Source organism: Miscanthus floridulus, chromosome 15, assembly GCF_019320115.1.
Source record: "Miscanthus floridulus cultivar M001 chromosome 15, ASM1932011v1, whole genome shotgun sequence".
Lineage (NCBI taxonomy): Eukaryota > Viridiplantae > Streptophyta > Magnoliopsida > Poales > Poaceae > Miscanthus > Miscanthus floridulus.
The window spans coordinates 55,438,391-55,460,896 of NC_089594.1; the positions used below are offsets into that span (position 1 = coordinate 55,438,391).

The 22,506-nt window shown below is 46.5% G+C and overlaps 1 protein-coding gene and 3 pseudogenes across 1 annotated transcript; 2 read left to right on the top strand and 2 right to left on the bottom strand.

Moving 5' to 3' along the window:
* Positions 1-1,562: 1,562 nt before the first annotated feature.
* Positions 1,563-5,071, bottom strand: LOC136508818 (GEM-like protein 5; annotated as a pseudogene).
* A 3,373-nt stretch (positions 5,072-8,444) lies between these two features.
* Positions 8,445-10,533, top strand: LOC136509274 (uncharacterized). The gene has a single exon (XM_066504088.1). It carries the CDS (start codon positions 8,517-8,519, stop codon positions 9,135-9,137), a length of 621 nt encoding a protein of 206 aa, XP_066360185.1. The 5' UTR covers positions 8,445-8,516; the 3' UTR covers positions 9,138-10,533.
* A 6,181-nt stretch (positions 10,534-16,714) lies between these two features.
* LOC136509569 (uncharacterized) lies at positions 16,715-20,948 on the top strand (annotated as a pseudogene).
* Positions 20,949-21,130: 182 nt separating this feature from the next.
* LOC136509570 (protein LAX PANICLE 2-like) overlaps positions 21,131-22,506 on the bottom strand; it is a 39,509-nt pseudogene continuing 38,133 nt past the window's right edge.

A 22,506-nucleotide genomic window follows, 5' to 3' on the forward strand; every position in this document is an offset into this window, starting at 1 on the left:
TCTGCCTCTGTGCCAAGATAGAACAAGACTGCTTGCGGTGGCACATGTTGCATCTGAGATCTTCAACCTAAGAAGCATGCAAGTGTTCTGGTTCTGTATTGAGTAAACAACTCTTGAAGATTTCGTCCCGTTCTTAGTTCTGCCAGCATGGTTAGCTTGAGTGTTGCAGTTAGCAGTACCATTTTGATGCAAGTGACCACCTTTGTGGTAAATGCTTTTATTTAGAACCAAAACACAGGTTTGGTGCTAGAATTTCAGTTTCATTAGCCTTGCCACAACTATGGCAGGTTGGGGAGATACATATAGAATAACTTGCTTACAACTTAAGAAAGCTACAACATATTCCAACTACTAAAGTAGATGCTAAAGTAGGATAAGATAGATGATAAGGGTGTTGACACAGGCACCGACTACTCTAGATAAACTCAAGACTGACCAAGTCTATCACTTTTAGAGTGGGTATTACAGACCACCGATCTGCATTTCATGTGATTTCGTTAGGCACCACCAATGGAGGCTAACACTCCTAGTGGTCCTAGTACAAATAAAGTGATTCACGTATACTAGGAAATGTTGAAACTATTATTCACACAATGCAAACTATCACTACTTGTGGTTTGAAAAGAAACTTTTTCCTTTCATCATACATTACCTTTATTTCCTCTCCCTCTTCTTTTTTAGCAAGGACCACCTTCTCTTCCTCCCAAGCATATATAGCTTCTGCTAGCCACTAAAGTATATAGCATCTATTTTTTTTATTCGATCCTACGTAGCACTTGGGGCTACTAGTAGAAAAGTAGCGTTGGGGAAGCCTTTAGCTAGCTGTACCCTCAGATAATGATGTTGCATTGCATAGTTTCTGCTAAACATATGCGGCTTTGATGCTAATGATAATTAGTGATAACTAAGCTAATTCATGTTTTGCGTACTACTGTATAATTTACTGTCGACTTGACATGAAACGTTTGTTACACCAAGTAGTTCGAGAGCAGGAACTCTCAGTAACAAAATTCGAGGTGAGCCAGGTTTGCTGCATGAACAATGTTGAATGCATTTGAAATGTCTCCGTAGTTGCCGAATTGAATCGTTAGCCTGGTTCAATTGTCGAGGATCTGAGACGAGCAGGAAGCATCAGATTTTAGGCTTAGGTTTGCTGAATTGAACGAGGATGAGGATGCTTCCATGTATCCTGTGTTTGCTATAAGGGATAGTTTTGAAGAATACATCAATCGTTGACTTGATTGGATAAGTTCTGTTGCACAAACACCTGAGCTCCCGACACTTAACGCATCCTCACAAGAGCAACATGTTACTAACCATCTAGGGACTCTGTTGACTGTATCATGAGATTGTTGATAAATCTTGCTAAAGTTGGCAGCGATTTTTTGTTATAGATCTCTTCTCCGATCATTCTTTACAGCACCGTGTCATTGTTCGTAGAACATCTGAAAATTGTAATCGACAGAGAGGACTCAAACCTAGCTGATCAAATGTTTAATCACTAACTATACGTATCCAGGAGCAGTTTGGTTATAGCAGCCGTAATGCAAATGGAATGGAATTAAAGCTATGGACGTTACCGTCAGCCGTACCATTTGAACTACTTTTATTTCCATTTATACGTATGAACCAAACAGCACGCCAGTTAGTCTCACTTTTTAAAACTGATAATGATGATAAAGTGCCTCAAAATGACCGAGTCTGCACGTGCACCAATATTCGATCGTGTCACCCACGGGCAAGGATTTCGTAGCTACCCGGTGAATTCGTAATTCTACCACAGCCCGAGTTGGACGCACGATGGTTCAACTCGCGTTCATCCTGCATCCTCCGTAGCCACACATTGCTGAGTTTTGCCCAGAGCTCCAGGCCACCACAAATTGATGCAGTGTTTGGTTGGTGGAGTGACCTCATGTTTCATGGGTGATCCATCATCCTATGAAATTTGGTGAAGTCAACCTGTTCCTCATTCATATAGTACTAATTATTAGCCTATGAGAAATAAAATGATGATAGATCAACTCATTTCATTCTATAAATTAAATACAAAAAGTGAGGAGTGAGAAGAAGATGGATACCTCGTACCCAGACCAAACGCACTAGAAGGACTTCACTCGATGAGCCAGTGAAAACATAGGCTCCGTTTGCATGCTCTCAAACTCGGTTTGATCCGCTTCTTTTTTCATCCGAAACAGTGTTTTCCTCTCATAAATTCCTCCAGATTCCTTTAGATTCCTCTAGAATTTCTCCAAGCGAATGAGACTATATGTACTCGCATCACAAAGTGGATAGGAATAGCCATGCGCATCTGTACCACACGCTGAAAACATTCAAACACACGCCGGGACACCATCGTAGCAGGTAAGAAGTAATGCACAGGCAGAGCTATATACACATACACGACGGGTGCCAAACGCCCATGTCTCACGAGCGGTGGCTCATCACTTGCTGCCGGCAGTGGCGACGCCGACGTCGTGCTGAGACTGGGAGCGCTGGGAAACGGCCTCGACGAGACTGTGCACGGCCTTGTCGTAGCTGACGAAGCCCATGAACCAGAAGTCGTGGGAGTCCACGGTGACGATGTGGACGTACTTCTCCAGCGGACTCTCCTTCATCGTCACCGGCTCCACCGTCGCGATCTTGCCAAGAGGGATTATAACCTGCTCCACGAAGCAAAGCGTCATTTTTTCTATGTCCTCCAACTCATCTCCTGATGACGCGTCCATGCGATCGGAAAGGCCGGCTTGCTTGAGTACTTGACCGTACCTTGTAATAGCTCCAAGCGGACTGGCCAGATGGCGCGGTGAAGGAGAGCGGGCGGTCGCTGCAGAAGGCGACGTTCATGTTGGTCAGGTAGAGCGTGCCGGCGACAGGGCCGGTGGCCGTGGACAGGTAGCAAGCGAACGTCTTCTTCAGGTGCTCCTCGGGGCTGGAGGAGAAGGTCTGCTTGTACAGCTTGTCGAAGCCGCCCTCCGACAGGGCCTTCGCGCCGAGGCTTAGCTTCCCCATCGCCGCGTCAGACATGGATGGCGCAGTCTTCACTGGAACAGGTATAAGCACGTCAAATTTATGCCGCAGCTGGCCTGGCTCGACAATTTAAAGGCTACAACTAGTCAACTATTGTATCTTCTATTCTAGTACATGGAAATGAGCTCTGTCATCACCGATCACTGAAAGTTGTGCTCTGTGGGTTATCATGTTGGCAGTAAACAAGAGCACAACGGCGAAGACATCTGGAACCTCTACAGCTTGGTACGATTGGGACACTATGTAATGCTAACATTAATGAACTAATTCCCTCGTCATAAAATAAATTATCAAATGGCCTCTGAGATCAACTCCTGACCTCAGTATGGTGGTTTACTCAGCTTGGGTGTGTCAGTTATGACCTCATCATCACAGCTATGTTGAAACTACCACTACAGTCAAGACCTACCAAACAACAGCAAGTACCACTTCCCCAACATTTAAATACCCTAGAACTACTTTTTAAGGTGGAGTAGATGAGGAAGAATAGATTGAAGCACTAAAATTTCAAGACCAGCAAGCATAAATTAGATGGCAGATTACATTCCGGCAGGATCCTAATTGGATTGGAAGTGTGTACTCCTTAAAAATAAAAAAGCTAGGTAGCCTTAATATTTTTAGCAGAATCGTAGAAAATGATAGTGTTTGATGGTGAAATCAATCTAGTTATAACAGACATGGTAATAATAACCAACTAAAACGCTTAAATTACTACATGGTCAATTGTTGAATTTCAAGGTCTTTTTTGGAACGCTATTGAACATCAAGGTCTATCCATGAGTTTCTACTAATATTTGCGTAAGTTACCACAGCAGTCAGCAGGTCAATGGAATCATCTATATAATATCTATATATATCTATAATTAAATAATTCTAAATTGCAATCTTTTTTTTTGAATCATTTAATGTCTGTTGATTGAGGAAAATACAGCGTTTAATAGTGTCCGGTAGAACAACAAATAAAGATTTCAGCAAAAGCAGAGCCTCCTCTGTCCCTAGAAGACGCAGAACACTGTCTACTGTGATCAGGTGATGAGCAAAACTGAGCATCCTCTGCTCCTGTCAAAACCAAAAGTCTGTCTACTGCACAACTATGTGTTTTATGTAATTCTAATATATAAATTTTTTTACACCATAGAATTAAGATCCAACAGCCATCACCCTTCTTTTACCTCTAGCCTTCTTCTACTTCAGATAATCATAAAATCACAGATCCACAGATCATAGATCACATATCACAGAAAACAATTTATTTTGTATGGTAGGACAAATTACAGAGCGGTTCCGGACCTGGCAGTGTTCCGACGCGACGGGTAGGACGATTCCCGACCCGAGGCAGAAGATGAATCGAGCACCTAGCAGCTTCGTCAGGGCGTGCTGATCTATTCCTGCTTTCGCACCGTCAGCCGCTGCGTGTAGGGCCAGGCAAAGGCAGGGTCCAGAAGTCAGTCGGAAACACACATCCGCTCCAGATGCCCACATCCCATTACTGTCCATGGGGCGAGATAAGAAGGGACCACCTGCTATAGAGGGTAGCTAGATGGCGCGTCGTGAACGGTGGTCCCCGGTGTTCTGCGCTGGCGCACGCCGGAGAGTCGAGTGCACGCTCGCCGTGTGTTTTCTGTGTTAAAAAATTCATGTGTTTTTTAGTGCTAAAAACATGTATGTTGTATAGCATTTCTGACTGAACTTACGATTGAACCAGATGTTGGAGGCCAGCTCCTCGGCCTTGCGGCTCCAGGTGTTGAAGAAGTCGAGGATGTGCTCCATGGGGCTGTCCCCTTGGCCCTCTGCTGCTGCTGCTGCGGCGGGCTCCCCCATGATGACGTACGGCGGCAGCTCCTGGTCCCCACGCGCCGCCGTCCACCGCGCCGCCTCCTGGTTCTCCGGGTGCGCCCTGGGGGCCAGCGGCGGGCCCATCTGCCGCGTGCCCCACCGCGCTGACTCCGTGGGAGGCGCAGGCGCCGCGGGCTGCGGCGCGCCGGCCGGTGGTGGCGGGTACGTCGTGCTTGCCGTCCTTGCCCTCCATGGATGATGGTGATGACGTCGCCGGCCGGGAGATTACAGGGGTAGGTTATCAAAGTTGGGAATTGTTATTGTTGTTCATGAGGGGTTTCACCTAAACTTATATGAAGGAGAACCTTCGTAGGTGACCACCGAAGCCCAAAGAGGGAAACCGAAGGTGATAAGACGAAGTCAAAGGCGAAGGACCGAAGGTGATCACCCCACTTCGAGGAGAAGCGAAGCCAAGGGCGAGCAGAATGAAGCCAACATGAGCCAGACCAGGGAAGACTCGTCCCGAAGACCTGACTCATTTGGCGAAGCCAATTGTATGAAGTAGGGATGCTCATTTGTTGTGTAATGACCGGGTTGCCCTTCAGAGCAAAGAAGGCCATATATGGATGTAATAGTCAAATGAGGTAGAGAATTGCATTAGGATTATCGAAGACTTCTAACTCTATAAATACCCATGACATGTACTTTTTTCAGACATGAAATATGTATTCAATAGAGTTAAAACCACTCTCTCATGGTTGTGTGATTAGTCACCAACACTCTAACTTCAACTATACATAAGTATCTACAACATCAAATCAAATTTATTAAATATACCATAAAATATATTTGATAATATATTTATTTTTACATATTTTAGTATTATTTTTCCTTATAAATTTAGTTACAACTAGAAGCATATCCCGCGCGTGCCGCGGGATTTTATTAAAAATGAATATGTTATATGCATAATATACTATATGGTATTTTGTATACTATATATATATATATATATATATATATATATATATATATGAATTTGACTTGTATGTTATTTTATTATATCAGATCTGGTAAAAGAATCGGTAAGCTAATAAAAGAAAAACCAATAGAATACTTGATTACATTATAGAGGAATAGGTGATGAAATAAATAGTGTATGTAGATGGCTTATATGTTAATAGATTAAAGATTAAAAGTATTACACATGATATTGATGACATGGACATTTTTTTGTAATTAATAAGAGATGGCATGGACTTAGTGGGGAATGATGTGGACACTTTGTATGAAGAGAAAAATCATCATTAATAAGAGATGACATGGACTTAGTGGAGAATGATATGGATACCTGGGATGATGAGATATAACATCTAGTGGGTCACTTAGTGGAGGAATGATATGAACACCTTGCATGAAGAGAAAAATCATCTATTGAGGTTTAGCTTTATAAGAAGAGATGATATGGACTTAGTGAGGAATGATGTGGACACCTTACATGCAAGAGACAAAAATATCTAGTGGGTCACTTAGTGGGGAATGATGTGGACACCTTGCATGAAGAGAAAAATCATCATTAATAAGAGATGACATGGACTTAGTGGGGAAAGATATGGACACCTTGCATGAAGAGGTAAAACATCTAGTGGGTCACTTAGTGGGAAATGATATGGATACCTTGTATGAAGAGAAAAATCATCTAGTATGGTTTAGCTTTATAAGAGTACATGATATAATATGATATGATTAAAGAAATTTGACTTAACATAAAATTTAAAAATAATTTACTGGTTTTTTGAAGCGAAGTATATAAGCATCGTCTCCACGAGGATAAAAGAAAAAATTTTACTGATCCACTAGAATTCACAATTTGCAATATGCATGCAAATGACATGTGGTGCAGTAGCAAAATTTACCCAACAAACAACGCAATGCATATTTTTACATGGAGTGAATTGCGCGGCTTTTCTCCACTTCTCACCTAAGTCCATAACTTTTTTTCGCTCGTGATGGGTCCATGAAATTTATCTACGTCCTAGCCGTCATCCAAAATAGGCCACATAGGACTTTGCTGCCTACGTGGTCACTTATGTGGCGCCACATGCTCTTTTTTCATTCCATAAACTGGATGAAACTTTGAAAAAATAGAATAAAATCATAGAAAAATCATAAAAAGGAAAATCTAGTTTTGTTAGACTCCATATGGGTAGATCTATGCAATTGATATATAATATGACATGCTTTTAGTTTAAAGTTTTTGTTGTAGCTATAGATCTATATGTTTCTATGTTTAATTCATACGTGTAGCTCCTTTGCTCAATTGTGGTGAAATTTTTATGGTTTCATTATATGCTTGAGCTATGGTAAAAATTCCAGCTTCAACGGAGTATGTATGACTGAGTTATTGATTTACCTAGGTTTATGCTTGTTTAATAGTTAATAAATAGTTAAAAGGTGTAAAAATGAAAAATGTGCTTCCATTTCATTTTGACGATGTTGTTATGCATTGCGAACACTAAACATCACAATGTTGTTAAAAATGTTGAGCTTTAGATTTATCTTTGCATCACATGATTTCTTGGCCTGAAAATTTCTTTTTATTGTAGCAATTTATCTACTAATTTTGGCTATGTAATATTTTTATAGTAGCTATTTTTTGTTATCATCTATCACCCATAAAAATCTCAGCTTCAAATTAAATGTTTAGTACACCACAAATAATAGTGGGCATGTTTTAACTATTTATTAACTATTAAACAATCATAAACCTAGGTAGATCAATAACTCAATCATACATGCCCCATTGAATCCGAAAGTTTTACCATATCTCAAGCATACAGTGAGTAGTCTATCATAAAAATTTCAAGACAATTGGAACACATGAGTTGCAGTTATGAATTAAACACAGAAACACATAGATCAACGTAAATCTACTGCTTACAACAAACTGTAGACTAAAGTATGTCATATTATATATCTATATTGCATAGATCTACTCATGTGGTGACTAACATAAATGGAATTTTCTTTTTACGGTTTCTATGATTTTATACAAGTTTTTAAGTTTTAGCCAGTTTATGAAATAAAAAGGGCACGTGACGCCACCTCAGCTGCACATAGGCAGCAGAGTCCTATGTGGCCTGTTTTGGATGACGGTTAGGACGAAGACAAAGCCCATGGACCCAGATGAGTGAAAAAATCATAGACCTATGTGAGAAGTGGAAAAATGTTTTAGGACTCACAACACAATTCAATCTATTATTTATTATTCTGTATCGCCTCTAGAAATTAAGAGTCATTTTATTTCTTTCACGAAAGCATGGCCCTCGGTAAAAAAAATATACAAAATATGTATTAGCATTGCCGCCGGCGTATTACATGAGCCTGAATTTGAGACAGCAGATACTTTGCTCTTGATTTGATTGTGTGAACAAAATATACGAAGACAATTTGATTTCTCCCAAATATTCTGAATTATTATGATACAGTGTGACTCTCGCAAAGTCGGCGAGGTTCACACATGTGCAAGTAAATTAATATACACGCCTATGATAGAAACGTCGCTTGAACTATTTTTCAGCTTGGGTCAGCTCTGTCTCACCCAACGCTATTGAATCAGCCGAAGCACCGTGAAAGCGAAGCGAAGAAGACGACAAGGTACACAAGACTTTTCCACAATTCCACCTGTCCCTATCCACGACCCCCGACATTCCATGGGCGACTCCGGCGGACCCCACCACCACCGCCCTTCGCCGCCGCCGCTGTCGGACGCCGGCAAGCGACGGCGCCTCCCCAACGTCCGCCTCGCCGGCTCCGTCCCGCTCCCTTCCCACATGCCCCACCCGCGCCGCGTCCCCATCGTCCCCGCCACCAGGTCCCGCAAACCCCTCCACCTTCAGCACAACAGCAACCACCATGACCACCCCTCCGCGGAGCCACCCCAAACCCTCCTAAAACCCTTTGCCGACAGCGGCGACGAAGTCGTCCTGGCCGCCGCCTTCCCCCGCAAGGTCAGGAGGGCCCCAAAGTCCACGGCAGCGGAGGAGGCAAACGGGGAGGAGGCAAACGGAGGGGCGGAGGATTCGGAGACGGGGACGGAGATGGAGGAGCAGGAGGAAGCGGGGGATGAAGTGGTGGACGTGCCGAGCTGGCTGTGGGGGATGGGGATGGGGCGCTACGCGGCGGCGTTCGAGGCGCACGAGGTGGATGCTGAGGTGCTCCCCTGGCTCACTATGGACGACCTCCGGGACATGGGCATTGGTGCCGTCGGAGCACGCCGCAAGCTCTTCTGTGCCATCCAGAGGCTCACTTCGCAGCCGTCGCCACGGAGGTGAAACGTTCTGTCTGACCTTCGTGCTGTGGGCATGCTAGCTAGTCCGGCGCCGCCTCTTTGCTAGGGGACTAGATGCATGGGTCTTAGGAGTAGGTGTCCAAAGTGTAAAAATGACAAGCAGCCTGTTCGCTTGGTCGTAAACGATCGTAAATTTCTAAGTCAGAATAGTATTTTTCTCTCGCACCAAACCAGCCGGCAGTAATAATCCACGATCGTATACGATCGTATCAGCACCAGCCGAACAGGCTGATGGTTTGATCTTTGCTTAACTGTGAACTGTAGCGTGGTCGGTTCGTGGCCCCGTCCCATAGTGTAGATGTGGAGAAGGCGAAATAGGAATGCTAACTCCACTGCTTTTGATGTTGTCTAATGCTTTCGTGCAAGTGCTAGGATGCTGTGTCGTATGATGTAAATGTGAAAAATATGGAATAGTAATGCTGAGTTGTTGACGTCATGTTTCGAACATAATTGCTCCATTCTTTTCTTCATCTCAGTGGATTGGATTAGTGGAATTTCGACATTTTGGATACTGAAACATGCTATGCGTGTGCATTGTGTTATGAATTTAAGTTCATCTTGTAGGTGAGAATTGCATAGAAATTTTAAGTAGGGAGTTTGTCTGTGCTCCATTGCTATTTCCAAATTGCTTTTGTAGTGTTAGTGTTCCCACATGCTAAGATTGCTGAAAATGTTCATTTTTTTGGGTGTGCCAAATATCTTGCCTAAGAATTTAAATTATGCCATGGTGGATTTTGCATAGCTGATCATCTGCTGCAGAGAACAACTAGGTTTGAATGTCAATGATTCTTACCTTTTCTAAATGCTATTACTAGCCTTCAGTGAAATGATTGTTTTTACTATTGTAGTACAAGAAAATATTCAACTTACCTTATTCGCCATCTTATTGGGTACTGTTTACTGTATTCCATTCTAGTGTTTGTTCTTGATTAGTTGCTTCAGGGTATACAACCCATGAGACAGTACACTTGAAAATGATAATATACTACATCCAGCTGTGCCCCTCTGATGTCCTTTTGGAGATGGCCAGTAAGTATGAGACTTAACTTTATTAATGACTTTGCAGTTTGCATTACTATTAATGTTTAGTGCGGGGCTTTTAGAGAAAAGAGTTCTTTATAATACTCCCTCCGGTCCAGTTTATAAGGAATTTCGTGTAGGTCAAGAGTCAAACTTTATAATCTTTGACCAATAAGTTGGCTAACAACTTTTAGCTATTGACTATTGTAATACAAACTTGATATTATTAGATTTGTAATCAAATGTACTATCCAATGACCATAAGTTTATAATCATAAATAGTATAATATAAAATAATTGAATGGTCAAAGTATAGTTTAGGAGACCGTGCCATGTCGAAAGATGCCTTATAAAGTGGACCTGAGGGAGTAGTATTAAATAATTTTCTTAAATCTTAATCATCCTAAACTGGCATGCATATATGTTGGAAATTGACATTGATGCCTTCTCAAGGCATTTATGTTTAGCTTCTCTAGAACTAATTATTTTGATTGTTTACATATACTTTTGCATTAGCAGTGTCCTGAAAATTGGTGATTTGGTGAACTTGTTGTGAAATTGACATTGCCATGCCCAGCCTAATATTATTCAGATGATAGTTTATGGATATGACATAAGTAAGCTTCAATAAGTGGCCACACAGTTCAATATTTTAGTTTTTCTGAATTCACCCCGTTTTCCTTGATCCTAGTTGGAGCAATTGATAAGTTGTTATTCCTGTCTATGTAGATTAAGTATGATTAGTTCCAATGATTAGCTTTCTTTCCCGTCCAAATTGGCAATTATTTATATTTTTGGCTTTTAAGCCACCTTTGGCCACATTACTGTTTCTGTAGACTGACATATCTCCTCATCTCTGTGTTTCCACTGCATTCCTGAAACATTTCAGGACTGAGTTGTTAATATCCTTTTTGAATCTCTTCTGTTTTTTTTTAATATTTTACTGCTAGTGTATGTAGGGACTATTGTCTCATCTGTATTCACATTGTTGGGCATGCCAGTAAATGTTTCTGAAACTTTGACCTGCATTTGCTCTCTGAAGTGGCAGAATTACACTCTAGGATGTTTCTTAAGACCTGGTTTGTACTGCATGTTGTTCTATCAATCCTTTTATTATCAGACTTGATATTATTCTCTGGTTTTTGTCTGAGCAGTGAATCATACCTTATCATTGTTCAAGGCAGAATTTTACTCGATGCCACCAAACTATTAAGCTTGTTTGCGAAATTGGAAAGAGCTAATGTTTTCCTGCAGTCATAAATGTTTTTACAGGTTCCATGTTGGAGTGCCAGTTCAACAACTTTTAGAAGCTAAGTGAAAAAGATGGTGAGTCATGTGAAGGCGAATCTGGAAAACTGTTAGAAGTAATCCTTGTGTTTAGTGCTAGTATTAGTAGTATAGGGCCTTTTAGCTGTGTTAGTCGCTGAATTCTCACTCTTGGAAGTAGCAGAATTCTTACTCTCATCGAGAGAGGATGACACTAGGAGTTGGGACAATTTTCTGGTTTATTTCTCAATGCCATGCCAACCCGAGGGGTTGGGGATACATATTTATAGGCTGCTAGCCAGCCAAGCATATGCCAAGATGCTAGTCTAAGATGCTGTCCTAGATGCTAAGATGCTGTCCTCTAGATGCTAGTCTAAGATGCTGTCCTAGATGCTGTCCTCTAGTTTAAGATGCTGTCCTATGCTGTCCTAAAAACACAAAGACCACAATAGCCCTACAAAGACCACAATAGCCCCACAAAGACCACAACAGCCAGACTTATCCATCATTCTCCCCCTAAGTCTTGTGCGTCGTCTTGTGGGAAAGTTGAACCATCCCTGGTCCTGGAGCAGAGCTCAAGGAACTTAATCCTCCCAAGGGGCTTGGTGAGCAGGTCCGTAAGCTGGTCCTTGGTGTTGATGTAGCTCGCCTTGATGCTCCCTTCCTCAAGACAGCCTCGGATGAAGTGGTACCTCACCCGGATGTGCTTGCTGCGTTCATGGAAGACGGGGTTCTTTGCCAGGGCCAGAGTGGACTTGCTGTCCACCCTGAGCTCCACCGCTCTAGTGTCTCTGCCGAGGAGATCACCAAGCCTTGGCGTAGGCGGTCTGTACCTCGCTAGCTCAACGACGCGCTTGGCGTAGGCGGTCTGTCGAAGCATGATCCCGGAGTCATCCTGGTGCACCTCGATTCCCAGGTAGGAGAGAGGCCCCAGGTCACTCATCTGGAAGGTGGCCTTATCTCTTCCTTGAATGCCGCCACCTCCGCATCCTTGGTGCCGGTGATCACCAAGTCGTCGACGTAGACACCCACCAACAGAGCATTACCTCCACTGCCCCATCGGTAGATGGCCGCCTCGTGCGGGCTTTGCTTGAAGCCCATCCCCTTTAGCGTGGAATCCAACTTGGCTTTCCACGCCCTCGGTGCCTGCCGCAAGCCATAGTGGGCCTTGCGCAGGCGGAGCACCTTGCCCTCCTTGCTGGGGATCGCAAATCCCGACGGCTGGTGCATGTAGACCTCCTCCTTCAAGTCGCCGTTAAGGAACGTTGACTTGACGTCCATGTGATGAACACGCCAGCCCTCCTGGGCAGCTAGCGCATGAGGAGTCGCACGGACTCCATCCGTGCCACGGGAGCAAAGGCGTCGTCGAAGTCGACCCCCTCCTGCTGCACGAAACCTCGTGCCACCAAGCGAGCCTTGTGCTTGACGATGGCACCGATTTCATCCCTCTTCAGCTTGTACACCCACTTAAGGGTGATCGCGCGGTGACCACGAGAAAGGTCAGCAAGCTCCCAGGTGCGGTTCTTCTCAACCGCATCCATCTCCAACCGCATCGCGGCGTGCTATGCCGCGTGTCTCTCGGCCTCTGCAAACGATCGAGGCTCGCCGTCGTCACATGGAAGGTGCAACTGCGCCTCCAGGTCGTGAGGCATCGTTCCCGGCTGGTCGCCAAGAAGGTTCTCCATCGTACGGTACCGCAACGGCTCGCCATCGTGGTACGCGTCGACGCGCTCCTCGTCGTGAGAGAGCGGAGTAGCGAGCTCAACCGGGCCGTGCTCGACACGAGCTGGTGGTGGAGTAGACGTGCCCGGAGTGGTGCCTGTTGGTGCTGGAGTGCGTGGCGTTGCCGGCTGTGGTGGAGCCGACGAAGAACTCATCGTAGCCGAGGTCCTGGTTGGAGAGCGTGGTGCTGTCGGAGTAGCAGGCGCCGGGGTCGGTGGAGGCTCGGGGACTGGGGTAGACGCGCTCGCCGAAGAAGAGCCGCCTACTCCCCCAGCTCCCTCGAAGTGGACGTACTCGACAGTGAAGTCGTCGTACGTCGGAGCCGAGCCGTCGTCCACCGCCTTGTCCCACGCCCATCCTCGCCCTTCGTCGAACACAACGTCGTGCGTCGTGCGCACACGCTGTGTCTTCGGGTCGAGGATGCGGTAGGCCTTCGAGCCCCCGCGTAGCCGATGAACACTCCCGAAGTGCTCCTGTCGTCGAGCTTGCTGATGTGGCCAAGCTCCTTGGCGAACGCGAGGCAGCCGAAGACCTGCAAGTGGGAGACCGCCGGCTTGCGCCCATGCCAAGCCTCGTACGGCGTCCTTGGTAGGCGAGCGGTTGAGGATGTAGACGGCCGTCACCACCGCCTCTCCCCAGAAGACAGCCGACATCCCCCTCTGCTTGAGGAGGGCCTGAGCCATCCCCACAACCGTCTGGTTGCGCCGCTCGACGACGCCGTTCTGCTGCGGGCTGTACGGCGCGGAGTAGTGGCGCTGAATGCCCTTGTCAACGCAGTACGACGCGAATTCAGCCGCCGTGAATTCGCCGCCGTTGTCGGTGCGTAGCACGCGCAGCTTGCAGCCGCACTCCGCCTCCGCAGCAGCCTGCGCGCGCCTAATGGCGTCTGCAGCCTCTCCCTTGCTGTCGAGGACCATCACCCACATGTAGCGGGAGAGGTCGTCGACGAGCAGCAGGAAGTAGCGCCGTCCCTCCCGGTGTGGCCGGTGTCACCGGGCCACACAAGTCCCCATGCACAAGCTCGAGCCTCTTCCTTGGCTCGAAAGCTAGCCCGCTGTGGAAAGGGGAGTCGCCTCTGCTTCGTCAACACGCAGACGTCGCAGAGCTGCTCCACATGGTCGAGGCACGGCAGGCCTCGCACCATCTCCGTGGCACTGAGCCGCTTCAGGGCCTCAAAGTGAAGGTGCCCGAAACGCTCGTGCCATTGCCACGCCTCGTCGTCCCGACAAGCAGCGAGACAGAGGGGTTGTGCCACCTGCACATTAAGGACATAGAGTCGATTTGTGCTTCTGGATACCTTGGCAAGAAGGCGACGACGACGATCCCAAATCCTCATGACTTCGTCCTCAACCACCACGCGCGAACCGTTCTCATCCAGCTGTCCTAAGCTGATGATGGAGTTCCTCAACGCGGGGATGTAGTAGACTCCGGTGAGCAGCCTGTGCTCACCAGACACGGTGGTGAAGATGACGGAGCCGACACCCTTGATCTCCACGCCTGAGGCATCCCCAAACTTGACGGAGCCTCGGACGCTAGAGTCAAGCTCGGTGAAGAACTCCCGTCGACCGGTCATGTGATGGGTGGCGCCGGTGTCGAGGCACCACCTGTCAGTCTTGTCGTTGCCGGAGCTGTCGCCGAGGAGGGTGTGTGCTTTTGGCTCGTCGAGGTGGAGGAGAGCCGCTGTGGTCGGTGCCGCTGGAGGTAGCTCAATGCTTGCATGTGCCATGAACAGAGCCGGCTCCTCCGTCCTGTGCGACGTGGGCCTGGCCGCGACGTGGCTGTTGGCAGTCCTTGGCCCAATGGCTGAGCTGGCCGCAGTTGCGGCAGGCGTCGTCTCGTGCCGGCTTGTGCCTGCCGGCGGCGCCGCCCTGGGCGCCTCCGCGGGCATCACCCTCAGGCACGTCCTCGCGCCCCGGCCTGGGCGTCTCTGCGCGCCTTGCGTGGCTTGCCACGCTTGCGGCAGCCTGTCACGGAAGAAGGCTCCCCCTTCTTCCGGTCACCTTGGCTGGCAAGCCACTGCTCCCGAGTGAGAAGGAGCTTCCCGCCAGTGGTGATGGGCCCCGAGAGAGACTGTGGCTCATCGCTGTCGACGACCTTGAGGCGACCTATCGCCTCCTCGATCGACATCGTGGAGAGATCCAGGAGGGACTCGATCGAGCGAGCCATCTGCTTGTACTTCTCGGGGACGCAGCGAAAGAGCTTTTCGACAGCTCTCTCCTCGCCGTAGGTGTCATCGCCGAACTGCACCATCTTCTGCAACAGAGTGTTGAGACGGAGAGCAAAGTCATCAACGTCCTCACCTGGCTTGAAGGCCAGGTTCTCCTACTCCTTGCGAAGTGCCTGCAGTGTGGACTTGCGGGCGCGGTCGCTGTCGATGCGTGCCGCAGCGATGGTGTCCCAAGCCTCCTTGGCAGTCCGCTTGTTGGTAAGCGAGAACTGCATCTCGGGCGGGGCTGCAGCGATAAGGGCATCCAGCGCCCGTCGATCTAGGTCGTAGTCGACGTCGCCGTATCGGACTGCCTCCCACATGTGCCGCACCTGGAGCTTTACCCTCATCACCGCAGCCCACTCGACGTAGTTGGTCTTGGTGAGGGTAGGCCACCCACCGCCGGGACCGACGTCCCTAACAACAGCCTGGAGCCCGTGGTAACCACGGTACCGATCCGGGGAGAGAGAGCCACGCTGCCTGTGAAGGCCGCGCTCTCCATCGACCCGTCCGCCACCGTTGCCGTGCGCGCCTCCTCCAGGAGCGCCGCCGCCGCGCGCGCCTCCTCCAGGAGCGCCACCGGCGCGTCCGCGCCTGTCTGGGCTGCCGCCGCGCTCATGGGCGTGCGCGGCTGCCCCAGGAGCGCCATCGCCGTGCGCGCCTCCTCTAGGAGCGCCGCCAGCGCGTCCGCGCCTGTCTGGGCTGCCGCCACGCTCGTGGGCGTGCGCGGCTGCCCACTGCGCCGCCCGCGCCCGCGCTGCCTCCCTCTCTAGCAGCTCGAGGTCCGCGTCGGCGGTGTCGTCAGCGGAAATGGAGCTGCCGATGCTGCCGCGCAGAGCCTCGACCTCCGCTGCCGCCGCACGCGCTGCATTCGCCGCCGCCGCTGCTTCCGCCTCCGCTCTAGCTGCTGCCAGCTCCGCCGCTGCCAGCCTCGACGCCCTTGCTGCCGCCGCAGCGGTCTCTGCCGCCGCTCGCTCGCGTTCCTCTGCCGCGGCAAGTTCGGCCTCCTGCTGACGCCGCGTGCTCGAGGCGACCGAGCGCTGAGACTGCCTTGCGGACATGACGCGCTACCGGGGGGCTGCTGCGTGGGGAGAGGGCTGCTTCAGACGAGCCTCGTCTGCGCGGGGGAGGAGTGAGTAGGAACGGCCGGAGCTGCTGCTCGCAGCTGGGGCTGTTGTGTGGCTAGGAGAGGAGATGAACAGGAGATGCTTATGCTACAGGATAGTACGGCTCTGATACCACTTGTTAGTCGCTGAATTCTCACTCCTGGAAGTAGCAGAATTCTTACTCTCATCGAGAGAGGATGACACTAGGAGTTGGAATAATTTTTTGGTTTATTTCTCAATGCCATGCCAACCCGAGGGGTTGGGGATACATATTTATAGGCTGCTAGCCAGCCAAATATATGCCAAGATGCTAGTCTAAGATGCTGTCCTAGATGCTAAGATGCTGTCCTCTAGATGCTAGTCTAAGATGCTTATCCTAGATGCTGTCCTCTAGTCTAAGATGCTATCCTATGCTGTCCTAAAAACACAAAGACCACAACAGCCATGTAGAATAGAGAGAATCACCACACCCCCAATGTGGGTGGGGAGCCTTTCATATGTAGGGCCAATTAGGCACACATAGCAGGTACAAAAATAGAAGGCTGTCACCTGTACAAGGAAGCTATCCTAATGTAAGGAAACTAGGCTATACATAGCAACTAGCCTATCTAGGGGATCTCTCTAATGATCCTGATATATACATATTCTAATAATAACAGCCCCAGCTTCTGTTTATCCAATTTTGGCCTAGTAATTACAGGTTTTCAATGTGCACTGTTGCAATGCAGCTTTGGCAGTCAGTCTAGCCCCAGTTGCAGGTCTCCTGCACCATATTATTATATGCAGGGTTTAGGCCTGTTAAGTGTATGAAGGCCCATCTACTATAGGCCCATATGGTCTATGTGGCTCTCTCTATATAGTCATCTCCACTACTTGAGTTACTATCATCTCAATTCCCCAAGATTAGTAACATGGTATCAAAGTCATGGATCAGAGCTAAGGTTAGAGCCAATCAAAATTTTTAACTCACCCATGATCCCATTTTCCTGGCTGGCCTCATTTTGAGCATTAAATACAGCAGGGGAGGCCCTCACTGTAGAGATTTTATTAAAAGAGGCAAAAAAAAAAAAAACTGTACAAACCTGTCTGGCAAGATGCCAAACAGCAGGAGCTGGCTTAAAAAGGCCAAAAGAGAAACAAAACAGAAAAAAAACAAGAAGCTCTACACAAAGAAGAAAAGCAGCTCGTTTGGCATCATCAAGAAATCTCTGAGCCTGAAGTTTAGCCTCCTCAAGAAAAAGAACCTTCCGAGAATTAAAAGAAGGCCTTCCTCTATCAAATATTGTGTCATTTCTTTGCTTCCAAATTTGCCAAGGGGCGATGGTGAAGATTTCCATGAAGAAGGGACTCTGGAATTGCTGCTTTGCTTGTACCATCATTTGGAAGAAAGCTGCAGCCAAATTCCATTGAATGCCCAAATGCTGCTAGCATCTTTGACTGAAGGGGCAACCAAGCCAGAACACGCAAGGAGACCTGCGAAACTAGGAGAGGGAATCTATACAGAGGAGGAACTCATGGCGTTTGTTTTCACAAAATCTACAAGCCTGCAATCTGGCCTCTTCACAGAAGAGGCGCTTCTGGCCTCGTCTCCGTCCGGCCCGCCCATCACAGGTTCATCTGGTCATACCTAATCCATCGGCACGACTCTTCATCACACGAGCCTGTCCGCCCCGCTCGCCCATCTGTGATCCGCGAGTGTCGCCGTACCTTCGCCGAGCGCACAGTCCGCGGTCTCCGTTGTGCGAGCATCCGTGGTCTCCATCGCGAAGCCCGTCCGTGGCTCAAGCTTCCTTCCATCCACGGTCAATGTCGCGAAGCCCCTCGCGGCTTGGCTCCTTTCTTCAGGCGCGGCCGGACCCGTCCACGGCCTCCCAACGCCCATCTACGACTCGGCTCTCTTCTGCCTCCATTGGTCCCATCCGTCCACCCATGCGCTGCTCGTCCATCAGAGGAGGTGTTGCTCTTCTCTGCTTCTGCTCTGCTGTGAGTAAGAGGAGGTGCTGTTGTTCACTGCTACTGGTCTGCTCTGCTCTGCTCTGCACTGCTGTTGCCTGTTGGTCGTGTGCTCTGCTCTTCTGGTGTGCTCTGTGGTGCTACTTGTCTGCTCGTTTTGTGCCTTCTACTATTGATACTCGACAGATATCAGAATGTCGCAGCCCAACATTATTATTTTTCCTATGAAGCTTGATGGTCCATCTAATTATCGGGAATGGGCTTTTTCTGTCAAAATTATATTGCGAGGCCATGGGCTTGCCTCTCATTTGACAGGCACTCCTCCAGTTGACAAGTCAGAAGGATGGTTCCAGGGCTGCTGCAGTCACAACTTGGACAAGTGATGATGGACGTGTGATGAGTGCCATTATCACCAGTATGAAGCCTTCTTTGATAATGAGTCTTGAGCACCATGAGTCTGCTAACGAAATGTGGGACTATCTGCAGGGGCGATATATTCAGAATAGTGGTACTCTTCTCCTTACTTTGTCACAAGGCCTTCACGAGCTTGAACAGAATAATATATCCATAGTGGAGTATTGCACCGCTTTTGATCTTGTGATGGGACCTTTTCTCTCCATGGTTCCTAAGTGTGAGCAAGGTTGTTCAGGCTGCTGTGCTAAAAAGAACAAAGTTCATTGAGAAATTCCTTATATATCAGTTTTGTCATAGTTTAAGGCTTGATTTTGAGCCTATTCGTAAGCAGCTGCTGAATGCTCCCACTACTCCCTCTATTGCTGACGTATTAGTCTGCCCTGATTGCTGAAGAGACATGTCTTTGTTCTCTGCCATCTCCTCACAGTATTCTAGCAGCCTCTCAGAAGACCAACACAGTGAAGTGCAGCTCTTCTGAGCATTGTGAGCATTGCAAGAAGACTTCTCACTGTTCAAAAAATTGTTTTGTCCGGTATCCAGAGAATGCAGCCGATTATCGTGGACTTTCTGCAGCTCGTGGTCGAGGTGCAGGTTCTCCTTCTAAAGGCCCAGTTGATAAGGAACATGCATGGCATGGGAACTCGAAAAGAACTGGAAATAAATGTGTAAAGAAAAAGTGTTCCTAGATATATGACAAGTGGCATACGACTGGGCTGGCTCATGATATGATACAGGAACCTGCATGTTGGGGTTGGGCTTTGTCTTGACATGTGTAAAGAGAGGATCGTTTTAGTATTAGATATCTTTTTCCAGAGATGTCACCACATGGCACTACTATAAGGCAGATAATTTATTATATTTTCAGCCCAACTAACTTTGTGAACCTGTGTGTTAGTGCAGTTTTATATAGAAAGACAAGCCTATAAATGGTATGATAGTTAACCTTGTGAATGACCTTTAGGTTGTTGTGTAGAAACAAATATCATGCCAATCATAATGCAGTACTGTACGGTATCAATGATTATGGAAGTTGATAAGTATAAATTTATTGTTCTATATTTTTATTGTACCTCTTTGTACTATTGTCGATGTCCTCAGATGGTGGAGTGTGAAAGGTTGCACGAGTTTTGTTATGTGTTTACCAATTTGATATTATTATTACTACCTCTTGTATGGTTGTAATATTTTCACTATAAAGAACAGCCGTCTTCTCCTTATATATGCTGGAAATATGCACTAGTGCCAATGTTTGTTTTTATCACACTGTTCTAGGAAGGTTTTGTCTTCAAATTTATTGACATAATCACAGATATATTTCATTAAATAAACAAGAATTTTCATAGTCAGCTATTTAAGTTTTTTCCATCTTGGTCAAACTTTACCTAGTGTATGTTTTGTGCTTGTGGTATAGTAAATGCTTTAACTGAATAGTTCTGTCTCCTTTCTTCCTTGATAGCATAAACCAAGGGGATGTTCTGTCAAATCAATCTGCTTTGTTGCTCCTTATGATGTTCTTGATGTATTTATGTAATTTTTTATGCTAATATTGGCAGCTACTTTTAAGTGTCTAGTCAGTACTGCCAAGTAACTTATAGCAAGTAGCCAGTCGATTTAATGTTGGCCCTTTGATCAGTTGTGTGATCCTTTTCTTTTCATCAAGTGTCGGTGTGCACTGTGGCAGATACTGCTGGTAATGGTGCCTTGTCTTGTGTTGAGGGGACCTACCCCACCTGCTTCGACTTTGTCTTGTTCATTCCTGGCATGCTACACTGGAGATTCTTAACCATATTTTCTACCATGAGTTAGGCCCCATATTTTTTCAAGTATATTATCTGTCGGTGATACCTCTGGTGCTGGGGTGTCAGTGATTTTTCACGCTCAGAGCACATTGTGCACTGAGTATACCTTAAGTCCCTGCTAGTACTGTGTCTATTAATTTCATTTCTGTTTTGCATTACTATTTTATGTTTTCTTTTTCTCTCTCCCTGTGTAGCTATCATAGATACACTAATGTATGTTTGGCTGTGCTTGCTTGCATTCCTCTCTTTTGTATCTTGACTTGTGAGCAATTGTTTGCCTGCCCTTGTCCTTGATGTCGACTTCCTACTTTCCCTACTTCCCGTATGCACTCTCTTTCATTGATTCTGACATGCTACTTGAACACTATGGGATGCTGTATCGTGGGTCTTCCATTGTGCCACATTGTAACATCATTCGATCATCATGGACTCCTTTTTTTTAACATCTGTATTTTCTTAGTGATGTAGATATGTTTCTTCACTCATGAATAGTGCAGCTAGTAAGGATCCTTTTACTTGCCTTTCCTTTTCCCTTTATTCTCTTTTCTCTAGGTTAGAAATATGTAAATATCTCAGTGGGAACCCAGATTTGCATCACTTATAAATGCTTGGGTTCAGTTATGCCAGCAGAAAGACAGCGATTAGAACAAAATAAATCTTTGAACTAAATAAATATGAATGAATTATTTCTCAGGGTTTTGAAGTACAATTACATTTGGGTGTTACCTATAATCTACTATCCTTGGTGTTCTACTATTCTTTCTCAGTGAATTCTGTGGTGAGGATTAGATGTTAGGGAGGGGAAAAAAGGGGGATCAGTGCCTGTGGGCAGTGAAATCTAATTACAATGTGAAAAGTTGGCTGTGTCTGTTGTTGCTCCGCTCTCCAGGTGCTAGCTTCTGCCATAATGCAGTGTCATGATCTGGTTTGTGCTTGGTGAGCCGGGCGCCGGCAAAACCGCTGCAGCCTCAGCCGGCACTGGCCGCCAAATGGTGTCACGGACCTGCTGCAGGGTCATCGTCGGTTGAAGGCGCTGCCCGCGACAGGTAATCTCTAACTGCATTTCACAGAGAATGTTAATGAGGTTTGACTGTCAAGCATTCTTACTATCATTATGGTTGCTGAAGCAGAGATTATGATATGACAACCACACAATATATTATTATTATTTATGTATGAGCAAAATACTGGAATACACCACCATTGTCTTTTTGTTCTAGTGGCATGTACAGTTATTTGGATTATTGGTCAAATAAATATTAGCAGTTCACCAGTTAACATTAGATGCTGAATCTGGACATATGATGGATGCTTCCAATTTCTTGCTAGTCATTGCCTGTGTTCTCTATTTCTCCTTTAATGGTTTAAGTGGTTGAAATGACATCTATACCAAGATCTAAAGATCTAATATCTAATTACTAAATTGATTCATCACACCATCTACAGGAGAACTGCGTGTCATTTCATTAAGAAGAGAAAGAAACATGGAACAATACATGTAAACCTTTTTAAGCAAAAGTAACTGCTGTGTCTTAGTTTTTCACCAGATTATTTGCAAAGCTAACCTCATTTTCTATACCTTCTTTTGTTGTAAATTGCAATAAAGGACAATATCAAATTTTCATGTTTGAATGAGAATGGTGCCGTTTTTCTTGTCCTTGCTATTGAATGAAGGTACTCTATTAGTGCCTATATCATGATGATTGTCGTAGAAATAGAACTGCATAATTTGATAAACATTCACATGTCTTCAGTATCAAAATAGAACGTTTCCAACTACTGGTCTGCAGCAATCCATACCTTACATTACTACATTACCATAACATCTACATCCTCTCCGTGGTTCTGCTGCCAATAGGGTTTACG

Bases quoted from the DNA above. Each gene is read 5' to 3' on its own strand.
- LOC136509274 (XM_066504088.1), top strand. From the start codon at position 8,517: ATGGGCGACTCCGGCGGACCCCACCACCACCGCCCTTCGCCGCCGCCG.